The sequence below is a fragment of the Rosa rugosa genome, chromosome 3, assembly GCF_958449725.1.
Source record: "Rosa rugosa chromosome 3, drRosRugo1.1, whole genome shotgun sequence".
Lineage (NCBI taxonomy): Eukaryota > Viridiplantae > Streptophyta > Magnoliopsida > Rosales > Rosaceae > Rosa > Rosa rugosa.
The window spans coordinates 37584638-37610699 of record NC_084822.1 but is presented as its reverse complement, the minus strand read 5'-3'; the positions used below and the strand labels follow the sequence as shown (position 1 = coordinate 37610699).

General features: G+C 39.1%; 6 protein-coding genes across 6 annotated transcripts; 2 read left to right on the top strand and 4 right to left on the bottom strand.

Moving 5' to 3' along the window:
- Positions 1-2827: 2827 nt before the first annotated feature.
- On the bottom strand, positions 2828-5223 carry LOC133739401 (protein FAR1-RELATED SEQUENCE 5). The gene is made up of 3 exons (XM_062167182.1): positions 5039-5223; positions 4022-4446; positions 2828-3184 (listed from the first exon to the last, which is right to left on the bottom strand). Coding segments are annotated over exons 1-3 (630 nt in total). The 5' UTR covers positions 5040-5223; the 3' UTR covers positions 2828-2980.
- Positions 5224-9138: 3915 nt separating this feature from the next.
- On the top strand, positions 9139-11902 carry LOC133738723 (protein FAR1-RELATED SEQUENCE 5). Its single transcript, XM_062166307.1, has 3 exons — positions 9139-9300; positions 9952-10403; positions 11459-11902. Coding segments are annotated over exons 1-3 (642 nt in total). The 5' UTR covers positions 9139-9299; the 3' UTR covers positions 11648-11902.
- A 461-nt stretch (positions 11903-12363) lies between these two features.
- On the bottom strand, positions 12364-13398 carry LOC133738724 (uncharacterized). The gene is made up of 2 exons (XM_062166309.1): positions 13147-13398; positions 12364-13036 (listed from the first exon to the last, which is right to left on the bottom strand). Exons 1-2 carry the CDS (start codon positions 13152-13154, stop codon positions 12475-12477), a joined length of 570 nt encoding a protein of 189 aa, XP_062022293.1. The 5' UTR covers positions 13155-13398; the 3' UTR covers positions 12364-12474.
- A 1729-nt stretch (positions 13399-15127) lies between these two features.
- LOC133738840 (uncharacterized) lies at positions 15128-18031 on the top strand. Its single transcript, XM_062166512.1, has 6 exons — positions 15128-15369; positions 15984-16135; positions 16393-16502; positions 16593-16678; positions 17260-17364; positions 17506-18031. Exons 1-6 carry the CDS (start codon positions 15260-15262, stop codon positions 17675-17677), a joined length of 735 nt encoding a protein of 244 aa, XP_062022496.1. The 5' UTR covers positions 15128-15259; the 3' UTR covers positions 17678-18031.
- Positions 18032-18240: 209 nt separating this feature from the next.
- On the bottom strand, positions 18241-20096 carry LOC133735474 (putative pentatricopeptide repeat-containing protein At5g59200, chloroplastic). The gene is given in 3 exon segments (XM_062162878.1): positions 18241-18537; positions 18539-19553; positions 19555-20096. Coding segments are annotated over 3 exon segments (1854 nt in total).
- Positions 20097-20593: 497 nt separating this feature from the next.
- Positions 20594-22901, bottom strand: LOC133741117 (uncharacterized). Its single transcript, XM_062169064.1, has 5 exons — positions 22785-22901; positions 22202-22374; positions 21784-21882; positions 21525-21676; positions 20594-21376 (listed from the first exon to the last, which is right to left on the bottom strand). The coding sequence occupies exons 1-5, from the start codon at positions 22798-22800 to the stop codon at positions 20989-20991; spliced, it is 828 nt and encodes a 275-aa protein (XP_062025048.1). The 5' UTR covers positions 22801-22901; the 3' UTR covers positions 20594-20988.
- Positions 22902-26062: the final 3161 nt, after the last annotated feature.

Genomic DNA, 26062 nt, shown 5'->3' with positions numbered 1-26062 from the left:
TTGGACGACCACTACTCTTGGTGGTGTCACCACCATGGCCTGAGGCTCCGCCTCTCTCTCTCTCTTCACACGTTGACCTCCACGGTTCCGTGCACCCCTCTCTTGGCTGTTTCCTTCCTCTTTAGAGCGAGTATATGGACCAGAACATCCAGAATTGTCCCTACTCTTAGGGTTTCTCTCCTTGCGTCCTCCCTTAGGGGCGCGACTATAGTTAGACTCCGGAATAGACTTGGTTCCCACGGGTCTAGCATTATAGTTCTTCACAAGGATATCGTCGTGCTTCTCAGCTACGTTCATGGCACCAATGAGCTCATGAAACCTTGTGATACGTCCTGCATTCACATCAATCTGATAATTCTTTGAAATCATCAGGGCAGAGACGGGGAAGGTAGAGAGAGTCTTCTCGATCAACATCGTATCAGTTATGGTTTTGCCACAAAACTCCATGAAAGACTTGATACGAAGAGCTTCCGAGTTATAATCAAGTACAAACTTGAAATCACAAAAGCGGAGGCTATGCCATCTCACTTCTAAATCAGGAAGCAGGGAGTCACGAACGTTGCCAAATTGCTGCTCAAGTTCCACCCATAGTTTTCTGGGGTCTTCCTCATTGAGGTATTCACTTTTGAGCGCGTCATTCATGTACCTTGTCATGAGGATTATGGCTTTAGCTTGATTCGCTTCAAAAGCGATAGCTTGCTCAACAGTGAGCACGTTCTGACTTGGCTCTTGGATGGTTTCCAGAAGTCCATCAGTCTTAAGATGTTGGCGCACATCTCAGACCCACCTATGGTATCCTGCGCTAGTTGTCTCCAGTGGAACAAAGTTCAACTTGTTCAGGTTGCTCATCCTGAAAAACAACACAAGATTAGGGTTAGTTTCGGAGCTAAAAAGGCTACCACGAAAAACTATAAAATTTCTGAGCGTAGTCGCTTCTAAGACATTAGGGATTTCTAAGCGTAGTCGCTTCCAAGAAAATCTGATTCCAAGAGGGGTTTGGATTAGATCGAAACAATGATGTATGTGGTCGATCGTTTTCTTCTCAACAAACTCTAAGTTTGGAGGACTCTACAAGCTCCAAGCACCTCCAAACTTGGAGTGAGTACGAACCCCCACAGTTCGGCTATTGGTCTCCCCTATGAAGAAGAAAGGGGGGTAGAAGAAGGGAGGTTGCAAGTCCCCGAGAAAAAGAAGAGAAAAGAATAAAACTTCAAAAACGGGAACTTTTAGAAAAGTTTACCTTGAAAAAGTTGCCGGAAAACTTGACTGGAAAAGTTGTTGAAGATGGCCGGAAAAGGTCCCCGGGGGTAGCTGAAAAAGTGGCCGGAAACAGGTGGCCGGAGCTAGGCTGGGTTGCGCGGGGCTGCTGCAGCCTGCAGGGGCTGTGCGGAGGCTGTGCAGGGGCTGTCGGCAGTTGCTCAGCAGGGGTCGGCAGGCACTCGACAAGTGTCGGCAGGGGCTGCGCAGGGACTCAGCAAGTGTCGGCAAAGGCAGGCACACGTCTCGGCAGGGGCCTATGCGGAGCTGTCGGCAGGTGCAGGCACAGGGGTGCGCAGGTCTCGGCAGATGCGTAGGGAGCAAGCACAAGGCAGGCTCAGGGCAGGCACAAGGCAGGGCCGGTTCGGATTTTTCCAACAACCGGTTCAGGTGGATTCTAGCAGGTTCTGGTGGTTCCGCCGCCGGTTCTGAGCTCCTTTGAATGATGGGGCTTCGATATGTGAGGCGGTGGATGCTTGGATTTGAGGGCTACGAAATTAGGGTTTCAGGGTTAGGGCTTCGTGCTGATAATGTGTTTTAGAGAAACGAGAATTGAGAGAAAATCGCTATGTATTCTCATTGATAATAGGGGCCTCTTTATATAGAGGATTACAATGCATATAATCTAAATCATACAAGGAAAGGTAATCATACATTTAATAGGAATCTCTAGATTCTTCTAATTAAACCCTATTACCACTAGGTTAAGTAACCTAGAGTTTGGGCCAGACACAAAATAGAGACTCACTTGAACAGTCTATAAATACCAATAGTTGAGATTTGCTGAGTTCGGCGGCTCACCTTGCAATAATTGTTTGAATTTGTAATAATGACCTGTTTCACTGATTGCTCAGTACAGCAGCAGACTCAGTAGATGATCGTTGCTGTCCAGAATTAGAAGATACATAATTCGAATTTGCGTGGTTTAAATTCTGGATGAGTACTGGACTTTCTGGGCTATTGTTGTTTGGAGAGGTTGTAACTGCATCCGGCTGCTGGTTGCTTCTAAAAGTATGAGAGTTGGGGTCTATATCAAGAAATTTTCTTAACATGGCGCCAATCCTTCTGCATGTAGAGGTTTCAGAATTCCAAACGTCCCTATGCTTGTAAGGGAACCGAACTATATATATGACCAGAGCAAGTCCTGAAGCTACCAAGGTATTACTCCCAATTTGACAAGTTCCAATTCAACAGAATGTGGATATACTGGTATCTGAAGTAGAACTGGAACTTTGGATGCAAATACAGTTTTACAACAGAAAATATAATTTTTAAGTGTAATCCAAGTACACCCTTAGGCAACTGTGCAACACTAGGTTTTTGAGGATGTGTGCATTGTCAAGGTGCAGAGGATGAGAAGATCCATGAGCTATTGAGCATTATATCGATTATGTAACTATATCTATATCGTGGGAAGTACGGATTTCTGAAAGATGCAGAAGAACATATAAAAACTGCTATCTTGGATAGTTGGAGTTATCACTCTAACAATGTATAGCATCTTACTGGTGAATGAAGTGGTGGAATGGAGTTTCTATGCTGAAACAATTGAAGTTTGTGTCAAAATGAGGACTGCTAAATAAAAGGACCTTTTCTTTAATCAACAGAAACTGATTCTAACAGAGTTCAACACTGTACATTCATGGGTGATGGAGTTGGGTTCCAATGATTCACAAACCAAACCCATAAGTAAATAATCCTAGAGCTAATTTCCGTTACAATGCTATTTACAGTGAGAATGTTTTTGCGTTTCGGATTCAACTTTTCTCACATTGTCAACAATCGCTTTTATCTTTGCGGAAAGTTCTTCTGTTTCTGCCTCAACGTTATTTATGAAACTGAGTAGTTTTTCTCGATAAGCTGCACATAGTTGATCCTGATGATCCAATTCCATCATAAGTTCCTCTATTTTCTTATCCTTGTCGCCCTACAAGCATGAATAACCAGATAAGCCATTTGTAGAAACCTAACTGATTCAAAATGTATCAGACCTATAAAAAGTTAATATAAAAGACAAAAAAGGAACATTCACAGAATACATTAAATATATCAAATTGTAAATCAGGGTAGGTCTTTTAGTTTTCACCAGTTTCTGTAACAACACAACTTTGTGAAAGCTTTTCAATTTCCAACTTTAGGGTTTCAACGGAATCACATCCAAGTCTTTTGCTTGACAGAAAGGTGATTACTGCTATCCAAAAGAGAAAAGCTTATTACATTTAACTCGGTAACAAGACTACTATTACACAATCAGACAATCTTCAGGAAGTAAGGACTATTCATCCACAACATTAGAAAATTTTCTTGGGCTTGCTTATCCCTAATACTCACATCCTTTCATCACTAGTTCATTTACACTCAAGTGAGATATAAGATGAGGGAACCATGCTTTAATGTTTGTCATTGAATCATCAAATGACTTCAGTTACTCATCACAAACAAAAAACAGAAAACTTAAGTTACAATCCCTAATGCAGCGACCATGCAGAGATATAGCATATGAAAACAATACTATAGTAGATTTACCATGCCATATACGTCTCTTGTATACTTGCCCCTAATGACATAAAACTTCCCCCATATTTTATAAGTTATAACATGTGTCTGCAAAGCATAATCAAATTCAACTAAAGCGACTAATCTTGAAGGACATTAAGCTCAGTTGGGTTCGTAAGATCACCTAAAGATTTATCTAGGAAAATAAAAAGGTGGAGAAATAAGGGAAGAGATAATCCAGGTAGTTAAGTAACTTAAAGAAGCTCACCGCTGTGCTAAACTCATTGGCAGTAACAATGAGAGGATGATTATGATCCTTTACAAATCTTGTAACAACCCATTTTCCAGATTTATCCACCTTCACCAAGATTGTTGCGTTGCAACCTTCTCGTGCACTAACTCTGGGCTTTTTCTCAAGTCCAAGATTCCCCTTATGGTTGGGAGAAAAACCTTGTTTGTTACATCCAAGCCGACGGGCAAGAGTTCTCCCATCAATACCTCGACGACGCTGCATAACACGGACAAAAAAACCGACCCGCCTGGCATACTCAGTATAGAATTTCTTGGCATCTTCTTCGGACTCAAATTCCATACCAACATAAGGTTCTATAACGGAACCTCCTTCTGAATCGCCCATGTTTACTTCAACAGACCCATCAACTGCCCCAACTTCCTCCTCCTCATCCAAATCCACTGTCATAAAATGTGATAAATTCCATGAACATTTATGCAGGTCTGGTACTCATATACAAAATTTGTTACTAAAATGAAACTTGATCAAATACCCAGCTCATTACATTCAATAATCAAGTTGGCAACATGTAAACTACCTTCATCTTGAAGCAATATCAACTTCAATTTTCTACTACATTTACTGATAGTAATAAGTGCTAGTTCAACTCAAAATACAAAGCTTTCTGCTTTCATATATTCATACCAACAACCCAGATGCTTAATATGGATGAAATCAACACCAAAAGCCATAGATTGAGCAATGATATCTATACCACCATATAATGCTACTGCCCCAAATAGTTACACAAGGCTCAGTCAAAAGATCTGAGAATTCAAAAGGCAAACTTTCTTCACCACATTTTCTCACCAAAAATGTTCTGCATGTATTGCTTCTCAGTTAAATTCAACAACTTTTCAAGTACTGCTGAAGAGTTAGTGGCATTGGGTGGGTATTAAAGGCCAGATTGCACAAATTTTTGAAACAATAAGAAAAATTGTTGGAGTTGAAAGAGTGATAGAGCTAGCTAAGCCTGAAAAGAAAGGTACTTACTTTTATTGAAAACCAGAAATTTCGTGGTCTGAGTAGCTCTGAATGGTATCAGAGTCCGAAGATCTTCTTCTGGGCTTTCATGGATTGACTTGGGAGACCAGACAGGTGCAGAGGAAAGGGTCAAACTTCATTAGCGAGTGACGTTAATTTCTTTTCTTCTTCTTCTTCTTCTTCGTTCTTTTTCGTTTTTACTTCACATTGGTTTTTATTGGGGAACTGCAAAGGGTGAAACGACGTACAGAGGGCGCCGTTTTGGATTGGACTGGGACATAGGACAGAGTCTACAGTATTTTTTTTTAGAGTTATCCAACTTTTATGTCTTTATAGCGAATCTTTGTCCTTCTCTTTGACCTAGAAATAGAGATCACATACATCTGAAAAGAATTTCAAATATATTTCTATTGAGACATCTAGATTTGCTCATTTGACCTCTATATCTATAGAATTATTGAATTACATATATATCCTCTTATAAAATGACAATTATAGACAATGAATTATAATCAACTAGTATTTTCTTTTTTTTTACTTTGTCAAGGGGAATCCAAAGGCTTCCTAGACCCAAGATAAACCCCTTCGGCACATGTGAAATGCTCCAACTGTGCATTGCAGCACAGTGCCTGGCTACTTTAACAGCTTCGGGGTTCGAACTTAGGTTTGGGAGCACACTCAAGTAGGCAAGAACCACTAGGCCACTTGCAGTGGTTTAACTAGTATTTTCTTTACAACTTTTCCGCCTAGTTTTAAAACAAATTAAAGACTAAGAAATTGTTCCAAAACTTTTATTGAGTTCCTAGTCTAGACTTCGTTCAATGTTTGGTTGGAGGATGAGAGTTTTGGGTGGGAGACAGTGGTTTTTGGTTTTTGTTTTTGTTTGTTTTTTTTTTTGGTGCATTCATGATCTGCGTGTTTCTTTCTTTGCTTTTTTTCTTTTGTGTTCCGGGGTTTTTTTTATTTATTTCAATTTATGTAACGTTTCATTTTTTAGAAGGGTTAAAAACATAGGAATCATTGTCTAACCGTTTGATTTATGACATTTTGATCAATTTATGTGTTATGACCGTTTGATTAATGATTTAAAGTTTTACTATTTCGGGCATTTTTTAGGGTTGCATGCAAAAAAAAAAAAAAAAGAACAAGGAATGGAGGTGTAGTGAGTGAATTAGAGGTATAATGAGTATTTTATTGTCTTGTATGTGAATAGTATAATTAAGGTTATTTGAGGAATTCAAATAGAGGTTTAGTGAGCAAATATTTGTATTTAAAAGCAAAAAGGAGATGTAGAGAGTATGAGAGGTTAAATGAGCAAATTTGGAGGTCTCAATAGAAACTCTCTATTTCGGCTCTACGACACTACATCTCAAAGCTAATAGTAACTATTTTGTAACATTAGTACAAGTTTTGGACAGGGAAAAAAAAAACACAGCCAGAAGCATATTGAAATAGCTTAAGATAAGTGTTAACTTCATTTAATAATAATGTCCCAAAAAAATACTCTTTGTTATTAAATAAAATAAACATAGAATTAGGCTATATCAACCTTCTATTAGCTTTTTTTGCGCGTGACACCTTTTATTCTCTTCAAAAGACTTAGAAATCAACCATTTGTCCTTCCATTTTAAAAACTAAATCATAATAAAAGAAAACAATACAAGACTTACTACGTATAAGTTATAATAGTTATGATCTGGGATGGCACAACGGAGCGGCTCCTTCTTGGCTTGGATCCGATCTGGGATGGCGTCTCTCCATGGCGTGACGGAGATGGTGAATCGATGTTGGCGGTCCAGCAAAGGTGGCGGGGAGGCGGGATGGAGGATCCATCGACAATGGCTTATGTGTTCCTCTGTCCTGGGTTAAGGCTTGGGCCCACCTCTTTTTGGGCCCTACTTGGGCTTGTTTTTTCATTTTTGTTGTTAGTTTTGTTTATTTTAGTTGGTTAGTTTTGTCACGCCTTTGGTGTGTAATAAGTCTCTACATATTTCTTTTACGACTAATCGGGCTTAATGCTTTTGTGAGCACTCTAAGTGTCTTGTCTGGCCTAGTGAGGTGACGATTCACTATTAAATGGTCGCTACCTCTTAGTGGCAGGATGAAACTAAGTGTTGTCGGATTTATTCTCTGGTGGCGACATAGTAGGAAAACTGTGAGTTTGGTAATTATAGTTCATTGTAATCAAGTTATCTTTCCAGTATGTCATCGCTTTGTCGAAGCAAATGGAGTAACATGTCAAGCACTCTTTGCTAACTGGTGCTTGTTAAAATACATGTATTTTATAGAGACTCCTAATATCATTTTGGGATGTTTTCTAGATACTTATTGTAGTTAAGGGTTTAGGCTCAATGTCTCCCCCCCTGGTCGCGTTTCCTCTCTCTTGTATTCAGTAATTTTATTAATAAAAACTTGAGAGTAGCTACACCAGCCCTTTATTAAAAAAAAAAAAAAAAGTCATAACAATTACGAGAGCGTCATTTTTGTGCATAACCTCTATTTGGTTGTATTTTGAAGTTTCTAACTCGAAATCACACAAATAAGATAGTATTTTCATAAAGTAAATTAAATACTAGCTAATACGTATATTTTCAAAGAATAAAAAAGTTATTTTAGATGTCCAGTACTATTTATGGCTAGTTTGGGATTGCTGTGACTTTAAAAAAAAATTGTTGCTGCCTGTGTTGTGAGAATAATCAACTGTGAATTAAAACAGTTTCATGTTTGATAAATAATACTTAAGTGTTGTCAGTGCATAAAACAACTTTAGAGTGTATTTTAATCTAAATCAACTTCTAAAAATAACATTTAGGTTGATTTTTTGAGTTAAAGAGATAGACAGACAAGAAGCTAGTGGTATTTAGAGTATATTTTACATACCCTTCCGCTGTCATTTAAGGGCATAGACAGACAAGAAGCTAGTGGTAGTACCCAACAGTGGTACGTACATATAGTCCTACTCATTAGACATTTAAATACGTAGAGATAGCTAATATCCTCTTTCAGTACTACTCCAAAGTCGCTAGAGAGACAATGGGTGCACCTTAGTGCTTAGGTTCCTAAATACAAGGAATTTATTGTAAAAGACAAAGTTAAAACATAGTAAAGACCTAGTGCATCAACCCCAGTCCAACATAGTAGGCCCAAGAGCATCCAAAGGAATAGCCCAACTCCAGAGCTCGTCAAGCTAGACTGATCTCAGCCCATCATCCCCGACAACATGTCGTACGCCACAAGCTTAGCGCCCCTGACGACATGCCGTACGCCACAAGCCCAGTGGCGCTGCTCGACCCGCTCTGCCACTACCCGTACCGCTCTGATCCACGCCTCCGCGACCTCTCTCCATTTTGACCCAAACCGCCGCGCCCCACGCCGCCACAACTCACTCCTGAAACACGCTGCCACAAATCACGTTGTTTACACGCCGTCCGGAATCCCGCTGGTCGTGATCAGCACAACCCAACGCCGGTTGAGATGCGGCAAGAAAAAACCAAGCCCGAGCCATCTGGAACAATACTGAGTGCAACCACCCAGGGAAGACCCTCAGACCATATCGATCGAATACCCGTCCGGCAGCAAACCCCAAGACGACGGCGAGGCCGGAGGCCAGCACCGGTCGAGGCGCTGCCGGACAAGGTCGAATACTTAAGACGGAAGAGACCGGACTTTTGGGTTTTAGAGTTTCTCTTGAGGAAGAAAAACCTTATAGAACCTCTGAATTTTGTAGGAAGAGAAAAGAAAGAAAGAGAGCCGAGCAAAGAAGACATTTAGGTTGATTTAAAAATCTGCTAACAGTGACCTATAATTTTCAATTAAAACTATTTTTTATTTATTTACCAAACACAATATAATCTAAAATTTTAGACAAAAGTTGTTTTTTTTTTTTAAAGCGAAGCAATCCCAAATGAAGTCTTAGTCTAGTGACATAAAACTTCTCTTCGTAAGATATCTCACTGACTCACAAAAAATTAATCACTTTAATTCTCAGGGATTAATGAAATAAAATAAAAAAATATTTTATACCATCTTAAAAAAAGAGAAATAATATTCTGTAGAGACCAGCGAGTAGAGAGTGACGCCTGGTCTTGGCCATATAGGATCATTCCTTTTATCTGCCACATTAACATCCTCTGAAGTCTGAAGTTAGAGCTCCGACCTCTCTCAAACTCTTCCAACCCCAATTAAAACCCAAAAAGAAGGAAACACCTTTTTGCCTTTTCACCATTCTGTAACCTAAGCGAACTACTGGGTCCGGATCCCTCTGCCAACAAGTGAGTTTAACATTTTTAATCTCTGTAAATCTCTACTTGCTCTACTTTACAACAAGCTTCGGTTATGAAATTGGTTCTTCATTTCACTTATGTTTTTGTTTTTTTTTTTTTTTGGAAGTCCTCTCTGTTTTGACTGCTGAGAAATTCTTGAGAAACCCAATTCTAGCTTGTTCTTATATTTTCTCAGAAGCCAAACAGAACTTACTGTATACCCAGTATTTCTAACCATGATTAATTGAGTTTCTATGACCTAAAACTTTGAGCTGATTACTGTATCATGTGTGAATTTTGGTAGAAAGGAATGCCCTTTTGAACAATTAGTTGGCCTTGGATTGTGGTCCTAGTAGTCACTTTCCTGAATACTGTTTTCCAGTAGCAATTTTACATTTAGTGTTATTCATTCAGCATACCATTTACATTTGTAAAATGAATTTGATAGGTTTTTGTTTATTTCTATAGAATTTATTTCCTCAAAACCCAGAAACTAGTTGACTTATTAGTTTTTACTATGAGCCTATGACATTGTAATGTGAGACTTTGTAGGCCAGTGTGTCACCTAAAACTAGTTTTGGTACAGAAGAACGAATTTTAACTCTTGTAATTTGATTGCCCGAAATTGGCCCGAGTCTTATTAAAATGTGTGTTTGGCAGTGGATGAACAACCATCTACGAGCAAAGATGAGGATATGATAGAGAGTTCAAATGGGAAAGAGGCAGCCACATTTGAGGAGAGTTCAGATATGGAACCGTATGTGGGTATGGAGTTTGAAACGGAAGAGGCTGCCAAGGTGTTCTATGATGCATACGCAACACAGTTGGGATTCATTATGCGGGTTGATGCCTTCCGGAGATCATTGCGTGATGGTAAGGTAGTTTGGCGTAGACTTGTGTGCAATAAAGAAGGATTTCGTAAGACGAGGCCCAAAAGAAGTGAGAACAGGAAGCCTCGGGCAATCACGAGAGAAGGGTGTAAAGCAATGATAGTGGTAAAGAGAGAAAAATCAGGAAAATGGATTGTAACGAGATTTATAAAGGACCATAACCATTCACTGGTAGTTACACCTGCAAATGGTCGCCGGACTGTGATTCTATCTCAAACACCAGTGAGTCCTCATTGCTCAATAAGCTTTCTCATTCTAATTTGAATTTTCTTGTTGGTTTCCTTGTCTAGACTGCATTTATGAATTCCGTACTATAATATATAGCTAGGTTAATTTATTGACATTGAGTATTGATATGCATAGTGCATTCTGCGGCTTAAGTTAGTGGATTATCTAGTTTTCATCACTTCATTATTGTAGATTTGAATTTGCACCAAATGTTCTACTATCAACCTAGGATTTGGTGCAGCACACAGCCCGAAGTCATTTGGAGATTCGACAAGTTGGAAAGTTGGTTTTTCTTTGTTGGAGTTTGGAAAGTTAGTTTTGCCAATTCATCTGATGTTCTATGAACATAAGAATTGCTGCATCGTACTGCCTGTAGGTGATTTGGTGCTTTTACAAGTTGGACAGTTAGGTCTTTATTTTCTGTTACAATGATATCCTAGTATGAACATAAAAATTGACTGCAGCCTTTGCAATCGGTATGTGGCTTAACAGGTTAGAAAGTTAGACAGTCAGTTTTCCTTTTCTTTGGCTGCAATGTGAGTACTTAGTGTTGCTAATGCATCTTCCATCATATTAGTAGGGGTTCTGGTTCAGTGGACGAAGTGTAGATCCCCCTGCTTCGAACCCTATGCTGGGGATTGGACTGTTTAGATTGTTCTAATAATGTAGTTCATATCTTCATATCAGGTGTTCAGTCTAAAATTCTTCTTTTAAACATGCTCGAGTCATAATGAACAAATAAATAATTAGCTTCCCACTTCAGTAGTAACTGGTATTAGAATTCTTGCGAGTCCCATCATGTGCCCTGTTTGCTTCTGTAATCATAGGTCTCCGGATTCTATAATATCCACTTTAGTTAATAATGCCTTTATTTTGGTATGGACCCATCAGATTCTTCAAAATGCCTCTTTGTGCCATAGATTACAGTAATTCTTTTCTACTGACACAAAGTTTCTTTGCATTATGTTACTATAAACTTTCCAGTCACAACGGTTTTTTACTATGTATATGGGTTTTGATTCCTTTTTCCCCTTCCGTGTATGTTCCAGGATGAAAAAGATATGAAAATTCGAGAGTTGACTGCTGAGCTACAGCGTGAGCGAAAGAGGTCTGCAGCCTATCAAGAACAGCTTGACATGGTTTTGAGAGAGATGGAAGAGCATTCCAATCACCTCTCAAGAAACATTGACGATATAGTTCGAAGTGTGAAAGAGATTGAATCGAAGAGGGTAGCCTAGCACCCTCCAACACTCAAAATCTGCAACACTTGTTCAGCCAATCATTTTTGTAAACTTCCTTCTGATTTGCTGCTGCTGCTGTTGTTGTATTCTAGACTGTAATTCTCATCTTTAGCTTGAGCTGGAAGTGGAACTGAACTATCCTGTACTTGTAAAAATATCATACATAGAATTAGCGAGATATTCCACCTCCATAAACTCGGTCACCCCTCATTTTGTTCTTATGTCTTATCTGACTTCCACTCATCTTTCCCATATTCCGTTATGAACTATCAAATAAACACGCAGGTCTAAATTTTTATTTTATAGCATGGGTCCTGGATTAGCTAAGGCCAAGAGATACATTAGAAATACAGATCATACAACATTCCAAAATACTTCTAGGAAAATGCTAGTCGCTTATTCTCACTGATGCCCGGTCAAAATTGTTCTCTAGCCAATTAAGGTGCCGGAGAATCCGAAGGGTTCCAAATATGTTGGAGCACACCATCCCTGACCCTCGATGCCATCACGCCTCAGCTTCACAATCCCATTGCTGTTGCTCTTATCCTCTTGGCTCTTCCATAGATAGATTTACGTGTCGACAACTTATTTCTTTGCTTCTAGGTTTTTCTGCCTTGAGCGTAATGCATTCTTGCAAGTTGTAGTACTTCTGCCCCAGAAAATAATAGCACGAATAGTGTTCTACACTCCAAAAAAAAAAAAAAAAAAAAAAAGGACACAGAATAGTACTCTGTTTGGTCTGACCAATCCAAATTATGTAGAACCCATAAACCCTGAACTGGGTATACAAATTTATGAAAATTGAACAAGAAACTGGGGTTTTGCTAGTGAAGAAAAGCATAGATAGCAGTAGAGAGATAGACCAAGAGCGCCGTAGAGACTAAAACGATAAGAGCCGCAACAGAGTGGACAGTAGATTTGCTCCCACACGACAACATCCCCAACCGGATCTGGATCACATTGACCATCGACAACATGAGAAAGATGCAACCCATGACGGATCCGAAGGCCGACCCCAACATCCCGAACCTCAGCACCTTGAGGTTGATGTGGGCCCGGAAGGCCTCGTCGACTTCCTTGCTGTTAAGCAAGTTGATGGCGAGCTTGAGGCCCTGGGCGACCAGAGACGAGAAGAGGAAGAAGCTGAAGGAGACAACCTCGAACACCAGAAGCTTCTTCGCCACGTCATTGCTGGCGTCGCAGGCTGTCCGGTCCTCGAGGCTCCTTTGTCCCGGTACGGTCAGGGACAGGCCCACGAAGACTGCGATGGTGAAGAGGGAGTTGACGTTGACCAGGCCGTCCAGGGCGGTGACGTGGACGCTTGTGGTTGATGAGGACGACATGGATGTTTGGCCGCCGTAATGCTCTTTAGGGTACTCGTCAGATCTGAAAAAATCAACGAACAGAGACAAGAAGATGGTCAATTTTGTGGGTTTGGAGGTTGTGGCTGAAACCCAGAAATGAAAAATGAGATGAGGCTTTGTGTGTAATAGTACTCATCCATGATACGTCGTCTGAAATTGTGACGTTGCACTTGGGTTTCTCTGCTTCTTGTAATAAAAGGAGCTAGAGGGGTTTGGGGTTGTTGGCGACAGTGATTTTCTGGTACTGTTTTTTATTTTTGTTTGCTGGGAAGGGTTTTTGTGTTTATTTCTGGGGGAGATAGAGAAGGAAAGTGGAGGCAAAAGAAGATGCTTTGCTTTTGTTGTTGTGGTCTGATACTGTGGATTTATGTTGTGCCTTTTGAGATGGTTTTAAAGTTCCCAGATTCTCTTTTTTTTTTTTTTTTTTTTTTTTTTTTGTGTGAGGTGGGTGAGGGAGTAAAAGACATTGAAAAGGGTAAGGTTGTTTCAATTTATTGTCCTAACCTAAACAAGATGCAATAAAGACATTGAAAAAATCTCAGAAAACGACGTTGAGTGTTTGGCTTAAAAAAATATCAATCTTGGGTTCGAAGTTTTAAACTGTTCACCAAAAAAAAAACGCTTGGGTTCAAACTACTTTTTTTTTATAAGCATAAAACAGCACTGCCAGATAACCATTTCTCAGAAAAATTGTAGAAGAACGAGTTTACCTATTCGGATGAATGTACAATCGTAAAAAGTTGCACTCTGAAACTATATATATAGGTTCCGAAGAGGATGTCTGAAAAAGGAGGTAGATGGCTAGCTTAGCTTAGCTTATATATTGTGAGATTTTTGTTTACATGAAGTCATGAAATTTTCTCATATACTATAATTGAGTGCATTGAATAAAATATATTCAAGAAATTTTATCTTGTGTGGAATGACTTTATATATTCATGTCGGCTTGAAATAATTGAGCATCATTATAGGTGAATGATATAAAGTTTCTATAGATTAGAGATATCATGTAAGTGCTGTTCTGATTTTTCTTCTAATGAAATCTATTTTAACTCAAAAAAAAAAAAAAAAAAAAAAAAAAAAAAAAACAGACCAACAAACACACACACCACCCACCTATTCACAAGTGTGAATCATCTTCTTCCTCACTCGCGAAGGATCGCATAGCTACGAGAATGCCTTCAATTACTCCACATTCCATCTCATTATCTATCCAGGTATAGGAAAGAACTCGGAAGAAAGCAACAGGGAGAAAGCAAACATGTGATTCTCGAGTAAACAAAGCCATGATTAGAAAGAAGGTAGCTACTAGCTAATTTGATTGACTGGTAGCTTAAAACTGGCATTCAATCAGGGATAACAAATTTTCCATGGCCTCTTGCCCAAAAATCCTTCTCATTGACCTCAGATATTATTTGTTGTTCTTAGACATGCGTCAAAGTTTCCATGCCCCAGACCCAAATTTCAATCACGCAATCTACAATGCTTTTATACAAGTGGCAAAAAGAGTTGAGAGACATAGAGAGAAGTAGTATACTCTACGGAAGATGAGGCTACTAGTCCAAAACCTTGTCAAGACAACCTTAGAAATGATAGGATCACTGACTAAACAAACCAAGGAATGATAGGATCACTGACTAAACAAACCAAGTCTCCATGGAAAGTTGAAACAAACTCAAAACAGTTTTACCAAGAGTCAATGACATGGTTCAATAAGAATCGTCGATTATCTTTGTTGTGAAGTCGATGTCTTCTTCTCTTCTTATTGAATTTTTATTACTTACAATATTTGTGCTTTGATCTGCCGACACTAACACAATTATGAATTATGAACTTATAAAATTATAAACTTATATTTTTCATAATTTGAACGGTAGTTATTCTATAAAAATATCATCTCTTCAAAATATCATGAACAATTTTGGCAACAACTAAATGAAGAGTCATGTATTTAATTTGGGGGCACGGGGACTGAACCTAAGGAACGACAACGTTTAATGTCGGACGGGAACCGACCCGCTGGGTTAGGGCTTTTTATTTTAGTCTGCCCCTACCCGGTTCACGGCCCAACCCAAATATGTTTAACAACGTTGGCGTCTAAAACCCTTCCAATTCAAAGAGGGAGAATCAATGTCTTGTTCGTGGACAACAGAACCCTGAGCAACTGTGACCGCAGTCAACTAGCAAAAAGTGTTGCCAGGCTAGGGTTTTAGGGCTCTGCCGTTGTAAAACCCTGGCTCCGGTAATGGAGGGCTTGAAGGTTTCCGATACCAATATGAAAGTGTTTTTGCACCCATCGAAGAGCGGCGACGTCGACGGAGCAATTCATCACCAGCTGAGCTCCATGATTTTCAAGTACTTCTCCATCACACTTTTCTTTTGTTTATGCGAACTTTGATTGTTCTAAATTTTTGTAATCTTGGTCATATTTGTATGGTTGGTTTAACTGTTGCTTACTTAAATTGCTCATAAAGATCCTTGCTTTCTGTATTGGCTAAGTTGGTTTAGTTGAATTTCATGAAAACAATGAGATTTTGGAGACTGTTTGCAGAAAAAACGATAAATTATTCATGTGGAGAAGCAAAGGTTTTTCCTTTATTTGGTTTTAGGGAGGTTTGCCAATTTTTTGGAAAAATGAAAAATTTCCTTGCAATGAACAAAAATTTGTCAGTGTTTCCACTGTAGATATAGCCCTGGTTTGGTCTCTTTGCAACAAATAAGTATTTTTTCAGTTAAAGATATCCGCTTTCTGTTGCTTTAGAGGCTGCAAGGTACAAAAATTAGTGAGCATTACTTCGGTAATCCACTGAATTCATCAGTTGGCTCTTGTATAACTCTATCAGCCCATTTATGGCCCTTGTTGGAATATCTGAGTGTTACGTATTATGATGATTACAGTTAATCTTGGACAATGTAGTAGCTGCCAAGTATTTTTGCATTTAACAGTCTTTCTCTGGTGTCCAATACAGGTTTGATGATAATTTGGATGGTGTCTTAGTTGCTTATAAGTTTGACATTTCATCCAAGGATGCAAAGATTCTGAATGGGGTTCATCCTTATTTTACTGTGAGCATAAGAGCGACGCTGTTACTTTTCTCTCCAAAGCCAAATATGCTTGTAGGTAGTATTTCTTGTCCTTTATGTTGACTAATGCAGCAACATAGATACAAAAGTTTGTTCCTTTGAGAGTAATACTTTGAGTTCTTAAGTCTGAAATTGATTTGTACTGTCATTAAGAGAAAGAAAAAAAAAAAAAAAGACATCTTTTTCAGCATCTTGTTATTGTATCTGGCACACACGCGCTGCACTGTTCATTGAACTTACTACTATTGATATTAGCATTATTACTGATTGTTTTGTAATGTGATGTAACTTCAGAAGGGAAGGTGGTGAAAGTCACACGAGGATCCATATCTGTCATTGTTCTTGGCTTTTCATGTGCCTTCATAAAAGACGAAGATATTCGCGAAGAGTTTAAGTATAAATATGTAAGAGGATTTCTTCATTACTGTGTTCAGTGTTTATCTTCTTAACTACACAAATTCATTTGGCCTCTCTGATATGTCAATACTCCTTAGAAACGTGGCAAGCAAGTATATATTAGCAGATATCAGAAGCGGCATGTGATAAAAGTTGGAAGCATGATACGACTTTCAGTCAACAGGTGACGTACATTTACTTTTGCTTCTTTATTATCAAATACAAACATAGCTGTATATATCTGGCGGTGTCATCTTCATCTGATGGAGGAATGTTAATGGTTACCGGAGAATATGCTATGGGTATCTGGGTCAGGCCTTTTGAAATCGATATTTCATATTTTAAACTGATTTACATGTGGCAGTTTTAGAGCTAAAGTAGGCGAATTGCCATTGGGTATTTGTTCTGCATATAAACGTTTAGGTGCTACCAACATTAAAGCAAAATTCACAAGCATTTCTGGTATGTGTTAGTTACTCTGGGTTTTTTTTTTGAAGAGGAGGTAGGTGGTGGTGTTTGGTGTTTTTCTGTTTTTTTTTTTTTTTTGGGGGGGGGGTGGTAATCTTACTTTTTTAATTAATAATCAAGTAAAAGTAATGTTAAATGATTGTGTGTAGATGTTAGATTTGATGAAATATTGGGAGGGTTTGAATAGTTGACTTAGTCTAATCTTCATCTTCCCTCACCACTTTGGCTACCTTTTTTGAATTTTTAATGATTGTTAGTGCCTGCACATATGTTCATGATACTATTTCACCTTTGCAGTTTGGATGTGGAGACACTGCACATATATGGTTCTTTGCGTCCAGCTCACACAGGGAGCATTCGCTTTTTAGATAAAGATATGGAAGATGATGGACTTACAGACAGGTTTTTACCAACCTTGGAATTCTATAAGTTGAAAGAGTTCATTGTTTGTTTGTTTGTTTGTTTTTTTTCCTTAAACTTTTCATTGAGGGAAAAAAAAGTACCAAGTGGATTCTGCATTCTAATTGTTAAAAGAATTTGTAGGAGTAATAAGAGGAGAAGAGAAAATGAGGGGGAGTCAGTTATGCAAGAACCCAGTACGACAGTTATTCAAGGGCTTAATACCAAAGTTAAGCCTAGTTCAATCGGTACCGAAGCATTTTCTTTCAATAATGACCAGTATATCAAGAAGTCAAAGAAACACAAGACAAGGTAAAGAGACTTTATAAGAATGCTGTGGGGTTTCTACATTCTTTTGTGGTTACTTTTTGATTTCCAGTAGCATCAATGTTGTATTTCTTCACAAGCCAAAGTCATGTTAGCTACACCCAGGTTCTGAAGCCTCAAAGTCCAAAACAGAAAAAAGCGTTAATGCATATTAGCTATTTAGCTCATCCCAGATAGAGATGCATCTTAACTTTTATTGTAATTGGTTTTAGCTTTTTAGGACTTGTGTTCTGTGATGCTTGTAACTTTGTGATAAATTATCTGTCTTTGAGGTTATGTGTAATGCAACATGTTCCTTATAATGGAACTGAAGCTCAGTTTATCATTTTGCTGAGTCATATGAGACCATTTTCATTTTTCAAACCTGAGGAATAAGCTTACTCAAGCTGGCACATTTATTTTTGTTTGCCTTGTATATCATTGCTATTAATTCAAATATTATTTTGGTGGAAATCTAATTATCGAGACCAAAGAAAAGAAAAGAAAGAGCAGGGTAAACAAACAAAATATACTTTCACATAGCTGTTAGATATTTGAAATATTTTTTTTCTTTCAAGAACAAGCTCCATTCTCGAAATGATGGAACCTATGGCGATCCCTCATTATTATCTTTCTCTTAGTAATCTTAGCTATCAACTTGATCATTGAGTGGCAGTCATTGCAAACCCTCAAATTTTTCACAATCCTTAAAGTGGTACACAGTTTGGTAGAGATTAGTCCGTAGCATTTGGCAAGCCTCTCACTATGTATTGCTAGAGCCCATTCCTTTTGCCTTTCCCCAATATCATGCAAAACTACCTCTGTCGCCGGCGAGTATCCTTCCCTTTTTAACACAGGGTTTAGCTCCTCTTAACTTTCTGTAGATATTTTCTTTCTGTGGGTGTCTAATGTCTCCCAAAAGGAACTCATGGATCTCATTGTTCACTTCAATTAAACTACAACCAGGCTCCTTTGGAGTTCCAGCTTCCTTGGTCAAAGCTCTGACTCGTGCAGCCTCTTTCCACTTCCCTGATGCAGCATACACATTTGACAGCAAAACGAAAGTCCCTGAATCTGCATCATCACAGTTTACCAACATTTCAGCTACCCTTTCTCCTAATTCGAGGTTTCCGTGGATTTTAAAAGCACTTAGCAAAGCCCCCAACATGATATGATCTGGTGCCATTTTCATCCTTTCAATGAAACTATACGCATCTTCAATCCGTCCTGCACGAGCTAGAAGATCAACCATGCATCCATAGTGTTCTATTTGCGGTTGAATGCCGTGACTGTTAGTCATGGAATGAAATATCTCAAACCCCAACTCCACCAAACCCCCATGGCTACATGCATTTAATACTTCAACAAAAGTAATGCTATTTGGCTTAAGTCCTCGTTTCATCATTTCCCGGAACATTTCAATAGCCATGGTGCTCTTCCCATGCATAGCAAGCCCCTCAATCATGGAATTATAGGTACTGACATCTCTCTCTCTCATCCTGCTAAACACTTCTACTGCCCCATCAATATCACCACACCTCGAATACATATTAATCAGAGCACCACCCACAATGTAATTGCATTCAATGTTATTCTTATCTATATACGAGCAAACCCATCGTCCGAGCTCCAAAGCTCCCAAATGCGAACAAGCAGATAGAACACAAACCAATGTAACTTCATTAGGCCTCACATTCTTCCTCTGCATCTCCCTAAACACCTCCAAAGCCCTATTCATCTCTCCATTCTTAACCAACCCATCAATCATCGCGGTCCAGCAAACCGTATCCTTTTCCCTGAGCCGGTTAAAAACACCACTCGCCTCCTCAACCAGTCCATAATCAGCATAACAAGTTATCATGACGGTTGCCGCAACTGCATCTCCCCTGGCGTGCACTCTCAAATTCACCACACTTCCCATAAAGACCCATCAGCTTCATCCGTATTGATCTATTCGAGGACAACCCAAGCTTCAAAGCCTGGGCATGGACTTCTCTACCCTCCTCCAAAGCCAACCCAAAGCCACAAGCTTTCAACACAGAAGTGATGGCATATTTGTCCGGAAATATAAACGCATTGACCATTTGACAGTAAAGACGAATCCCATCAAGGTAATAGCCAGACGACACAAACCCGTCAATGAGAGCAGTGTAGAGATACACGTTTGGGGATTGGGTGCGTCGGAAAACCTTGGAGGCATAGTCAATGGAGTTGAGGTTGGAGCAGAGACGAAGAAGCTCGAAGACGACGAATGGGTCTTGGTCCTGGCCATTTCTTATTATTTTAGCATGTATTTGTGGGATCTGATAGTGTTTGCATTTCTGCAACAGGGAGATGACTTCTCTCCGGTTTTGGGAATTTCTGGGTTTTGAGTTTGAATTTGGCGGGAATACTGAGTTCCCTATAGCCACCGTGGTTGAGCAACTCATATTATTGGCGGCCAATAATGTGAAGAGTGGCACAACCCACTTTGCATAGACGTGCCTCAAGTTATGCCAAGGCTATATACAGTTTGCCAAGAATATGGTTAATGAGAAACACAATGTCAGCTGAAGTGGTGAACTGTGGCCCGTTAGGAATAGCCGATACTGTGGAGGTTACAAGTTCAAATCTCACTAACATTATGGGATGAAGATTTAAAAAAAATAAAATAAAATGACACAAAATGAGTCATTCCTCAGTTTTGTATTAGCCACATATGATTTTAGTTCTCTTTTAAGTTAGTAAACATAAAATTAATGAGGATTGAAAGTGATTATTCTCTTTCTTATTCTCATTCCATGTCAGTAAACAATACCTAAGTCTACAAATAGTATGATCAATAAGGAAAAGCATAATAAACACCGAAAATGTGATTATGTTTTGAGAGAATGTGATTCACAAATTTACAAGCTAAAAACTTCACAACCAAGTTGTAAGTTGTGGGAAATGCACTCACAATATAAGTCTTGTAATGCTTGAAATGCAATCCCAATGACTGCGATTTACTGATGGTAGTAAGAACCAAGTAAAAGTAAAGTGTTACAACACTGATAGAATAAAAAAATGCTAAGCATAGAAACACTGAAACACAAGAAATTCATGAACTTGTATTACTATAAAGTTCAATGAGGCTGCAAAAATTGAGTCACCAATCTAGCTCTACGATAATACTAGAAATTAGATAAGCATGGCAGAGCTAGAAATCCTAAATCCCACAACCAAGCTTGAAAGATCCAAGTCCTAGTCATGCGCGGACGATGTTTAATCGAACTGGAAGATCTAGTATGCTTGCTACCACAAGTATCTGAGCAATGAGTTCTGTATATGCACAGAGCTGATTCAGGAAATCCAATTCCCGGTAGGGTTGCTCAGGCAGAAGATGAATGGGAATGGAGAAAATGCAATACCAAGCAAGAGATAGTTATGGATGGTGACATCGTAACTCCTAGCCTCGGCATACAAAGTTAGCTTAATCGTCTTAGCCAAGAAGATGCCTGAGCACATGGATGTCCATATGACTATCAAGTAGTACGCATAGCTTAATGTAATTCTCCCTACAACAGCCACACACAGCCCCGTGAATGTATACCCAGCATATGCTATCATGTCCAACAATGGTGCCTCTCCACCGCCTAGCGAAGTCAATGATGCCTTCAACAACATTGCTTGGAATAACCAGCTTGCCATTCCTTTCACAAACTGCCAATTTAAGGCTTCTGGACTAAATCTGGCATGGAATAGAAATTAAAAATGTTGAAACTATTTCATGATACTATTGTATGAAAGGATCTTAAGTGAGGCAATGGGTCATTTTTGAAGGAAAACTTAATAGGATGCTGCTTAGAAATTTGATTTAGAGGATGTCTGAGACTTACTTCCCAGAAAGGCCGAGAGAGATGCCAGCAAGAACCAAGTATGTTGCAAATGTCATGAATGGAATGTATAAATCTGGAGCATTTATGTCATTAATTGGAGGATTATAGGAAAGCCTGCCTCCAATTGGCTCTGTTATCCTGGTCCAGTGTCCCTAAAGCAAAGGAGACATAGAATGTAAACAATGTTGTTAAAATTTATCATGAATTTGAATTTTTTTGGACTTCATAAGCATCCTCTCAACTTCAGACTTCTACATACCCTGTGAAGAAATGGAAATAGAATTATCTTCAGTTTGTTCCTGACATAGTGCGCATTCACTTGGAAGTAGTATTGAGGATCCGAGAAGCACTTAATTATCTGCTCATTTGAGAGTACATGGTAAAGAAGTGATAGAACTTGAAGCAAGAAAACAATGGATCATGCCATTTTTCTAAATACATTGAATTGTATGGCGGATCGTGCCTTTTTTGGGGCAACTTCAACATCATCACAACTGGATTAAAGTTGCCCCAAAAAAGGCTTCCAGGTGTGTCACATCCAAAATAGCAAAGTCTTAAGACAATAGCAAGAAAGATATTCATTCATACTTGCATTCTAGGCTGATCATCATAGAAACTGGAGTTGATTTACAATTGATTCATAGTTCAGTCCTCAGTTTCAGATTAGTGCTACTTACATTGCTTTGCACATACTGTGAACTTGATCCACAAATTCTCTTCCCATAAGCACCCAATCCCTCTCGAATGAGTCCCGACCCAGCTCCACAAAATGCATTTCCAAACTGATTTGATGGAGGATTCAGTCCCGGTATGGGAACTCCAGACTGGAATCCTAGATTCTCATCCGTAGCTGCAGTATAACAGGTGAAAGTAATTTAATATAAACACATTTTTTTCCAATCTAATATAAAGTTGCTACGTACATGTGCAGTATTTAGGTTTTCTTTTTGGGTACCTGCATTGGTGTCAGACACTCAATGCTTGGATTGGTTGAGATTCATTCTAACAATGCATGATTTGGGTGAAAAGCATTTGTTTTAATTGAGAAATCCCATAAGAAAACAATTCAGGAACCTAGAGGTGGTGACAATTCAACTATTAAAACCAGTCCCTCAAATGGGGATCACATATATATTGCTTTGACCTCTGATTCTGAATGTGCGTAAGATCACGTATGTGAGAGAATAGAGATGGAGTGCCTAATGATAGCTTGAAACAGAGTAAGTAGATGAATTTAGATAGAGTCATCGAATTATACACCTGAAAAGTGTCCCATGGTAGCACACCAGCTCTGTGATCGTGTTGCTGTCTGGAAAAAGAGGAGAAAGAGCAATGATGCAGTAGCGTAACCTGTATTTTTTTCTTTCTTTTTTTTGACGTAGGCAGACAGGCAGTAGCGTAACTAACTAATTCATTTTCATATATACCACGGACAAGGTAAAAACAGTAAAAAAAAGTAAGTATACAGACGTGTGTCTTCATAAAAGACTAACCGAAGCATGTGTTGTAATTGTAGATGCCAGTTTAAATCTGACACGTTTACTACATTTATTTACTTTAAATGAAACAAATTTATAAATTAGAGACAACGTGAACGTGAACGTGAATGAAAGAAGAAATGAATTGGTATGAGAATATTTAATTAGCTTTTACTAAGGCTCTTTTTTTTTTTTAAATAAATGATTGACCTTGATCATGGGTTAGAGTAGTACACAGGCGACTACTTCATAATAACAATTTGAGCACTGAGTAGTCTATGCTATAATAAAAATACTTCGTCTAGTAGGCAATATATTCTACTTTTTTACTTCTTCTTTTGGGACAAGAGGCAATTTATTCTACTTATTAACTCCACACGCCAAGCACGCAATTGTGATACGATGAAACCAAACACTTCTATAAAGGCTCTTAGAGGAGCTTCAGCTAGCATAGACCAAAAAACAAAAGCAAACTAGATAAGCATAAGCTCCTTCCCGTTAGAAGGGTCATAAGTCATAACTCTCAACATCATAAGGAGTAATGAATTCAGGCAAACCTTCGAAGCTTTGGAGCACTTCATGGTGAAGTCTTCTTTGCTTTGACCTTAGTGGCTTTTTTGTTCTTTTTGTCTGATGGACAATATATATTCAATACGTCCTTAGTACAATCACCAGAGCTAGCGCTCTAAAGCAACAACTACTGCTTTTTGCCTACTCGACCTAACAGAGTTAGTTACTCACCAAAGCTAGTATAATTCATTCTAAATTTGCCCGCCCACATTTAAACAAGGGAGAATTTTTCGAACAGTACCTGAACTAAAGGTCACTGTGAATTAACGTTCCTCACTTTATACTAATTACACTTTGGTACCTGGACTATAAATCCCGACCCGCTTTTGGTACATGTCGTTAATAACTCCGTTAACCTTATGTCATTTTTCATTTTTTAAAGGGTATTTTGGTATTCTCTCTCTCTCTCTCTCTCTCTCTCTCTCTCTCTCTCTCTCTCTCTCTCTCTCTCTCTCTCTCTCTCTCTCTCTCTCTCTCTCTCTCTCTCTCTCTCTCTCTCTCTCTCTCTCTCACCATATCACCATCACAAGCACTATGCCTTCTCTTTCTTCCTACAGCCACCCACCTCTCCCTTTTCTTCTCTTCCATCGCCCACCTCACCATCATCTGCCCCTTTCTCGTTCCTCTCTCTCTGCCTGCAACCAGCAACCGACAATCTCCAGAAAATACCATAAATCAAATGCTCCTATGTTCTTCATGTTCAACTAAGCCAAAGAACTTGAGCTGAACAAACCAATCACAAAATACACTACTAATTCAAAAACACCATAACACATTCACCAAAACACAAACCACTCTTCCAAAACTAAAACCCAATACACATTCACTCACTGTGCACAAAACCATCATCAAAATCAACACCAAAAAAATCTAACTGGGAGTAACAAAAGACTGAAGCTTTTAACAACCCAAAACACCGTCGTAGCAAGCGGAGGAGTAGGATCGAGCTCGCCGCGGTTCTTGCTTGGAAGTAGCATAAAGTTCCAGTTTTCTCCTTGTCTTTGTCGCGCCGCCGCATCTCAAGAAACAGAGTGAGCTCTTCGTCTCTGTCCCTGGCATTGACCACCTTCCCAAAGCTTCTTTCTATTTCAGTCTAATCAATCCAAGCAAGCAATCAACACAGAGGTAGGAGAAGAGGACTCGAGCTCCTTAATTATTCGGTGAGCTAGAATTTCAGAATGCCGGTAAGCTAATTTCACACCGGAACCGCCTCGATCCTCACCAATTTGCTTCTGCTCTTCCTCACCACCGTGAACTGATGGGACCCTCGAACTCACGGCGGCGATGGCAACATATAAATCAAGATCAGAAACCTTGAAAACCAAGACCCACAATCAATCAAGCAAGAAAAACCCTAAGAAATTGAGTATGCGAAATTTGGGATTCACCTTTTGAGAATCGACTGTGAATCAGCGGTTTTCGCCGGCGCTTGAGATTTCTTAAACGAAGCAGTGCATGTGGCCCCTGGGACGTTGTCTTGGTTCACAGAAACCATCGCCGTCTGAGATCTCAGAGAGAGAGAAGAGAAAGAGATGGGAGAGAGGGTTGAGGGTTGGGTTTAAAACACTGCGGGTTTGGGTTGGTGACAGACCTCTTCACCTGCTCATCTTCGACCCATGGTTTTCCGACCCAGAAAACCAATGGCAAGAATTTTTTTTTTTTTATTTATTTAAAAGAAAAATAGACTTTCCAAAGGTGGATCTACGGTCAAGATCGCACCATTAATTTTTTTTTATTAAAAAAAATTAACTTTTTATGGGTGAATAGTCAAGTGACAACTTTACCCTTCAAAATATGTGAGGTGACATGCCAACTAACGGAGTTATTGACGGCGTGTACCAAAAGTGGGTCGAGATTTATAGTCCAGGTACCAAAATGTAATTAGTGTAAAGTGAGGAACGTTAATTCACAGTGACCTATAGTTCAGGTACTGTTTAAAAAATTCTCCCTTTAAACAATTACTACAACCTACCGGATCTTGACCTAATTGAAAATGCACCAACAGTGTCCGGACACTGTGAGGACTGTCAAAATGATACCTGAACTTACAAAGTTATCAATGTGATACCTGGACTCATTTTTTCGTATCAATATCGTACCTATGACCAAATTCCGTCACGGAACCGTTAAATTACGACAAAAGGACCGATTTACCCTCAAAAGTTTTTCTTTTCTTTTCTTTCTTTCTTTATTTCTTTCTTTTTGTCTTTCTTTCTTTATTTCTTTCTTTCTTCTTCTCTCTCTCCTCTCACTCTCCTTCTCTCCTCGCCAACACCACCGCAACCAACACCAGACCACACCAGTTGATCAGTTCAACCAACACCACCGCCGCGCCCATCGAGCCCATTTACTTTCTCAATCAGTTCAACCAAAAAAAAATCTTGCATTCATTCACTCACCAAACACAAACCAAAACAAAATCTTGCATTCATAAGAAGATAAGAAAAACAAACAACAAAATTGTGCCAAAATCCAGAACAAAAAGCTCAA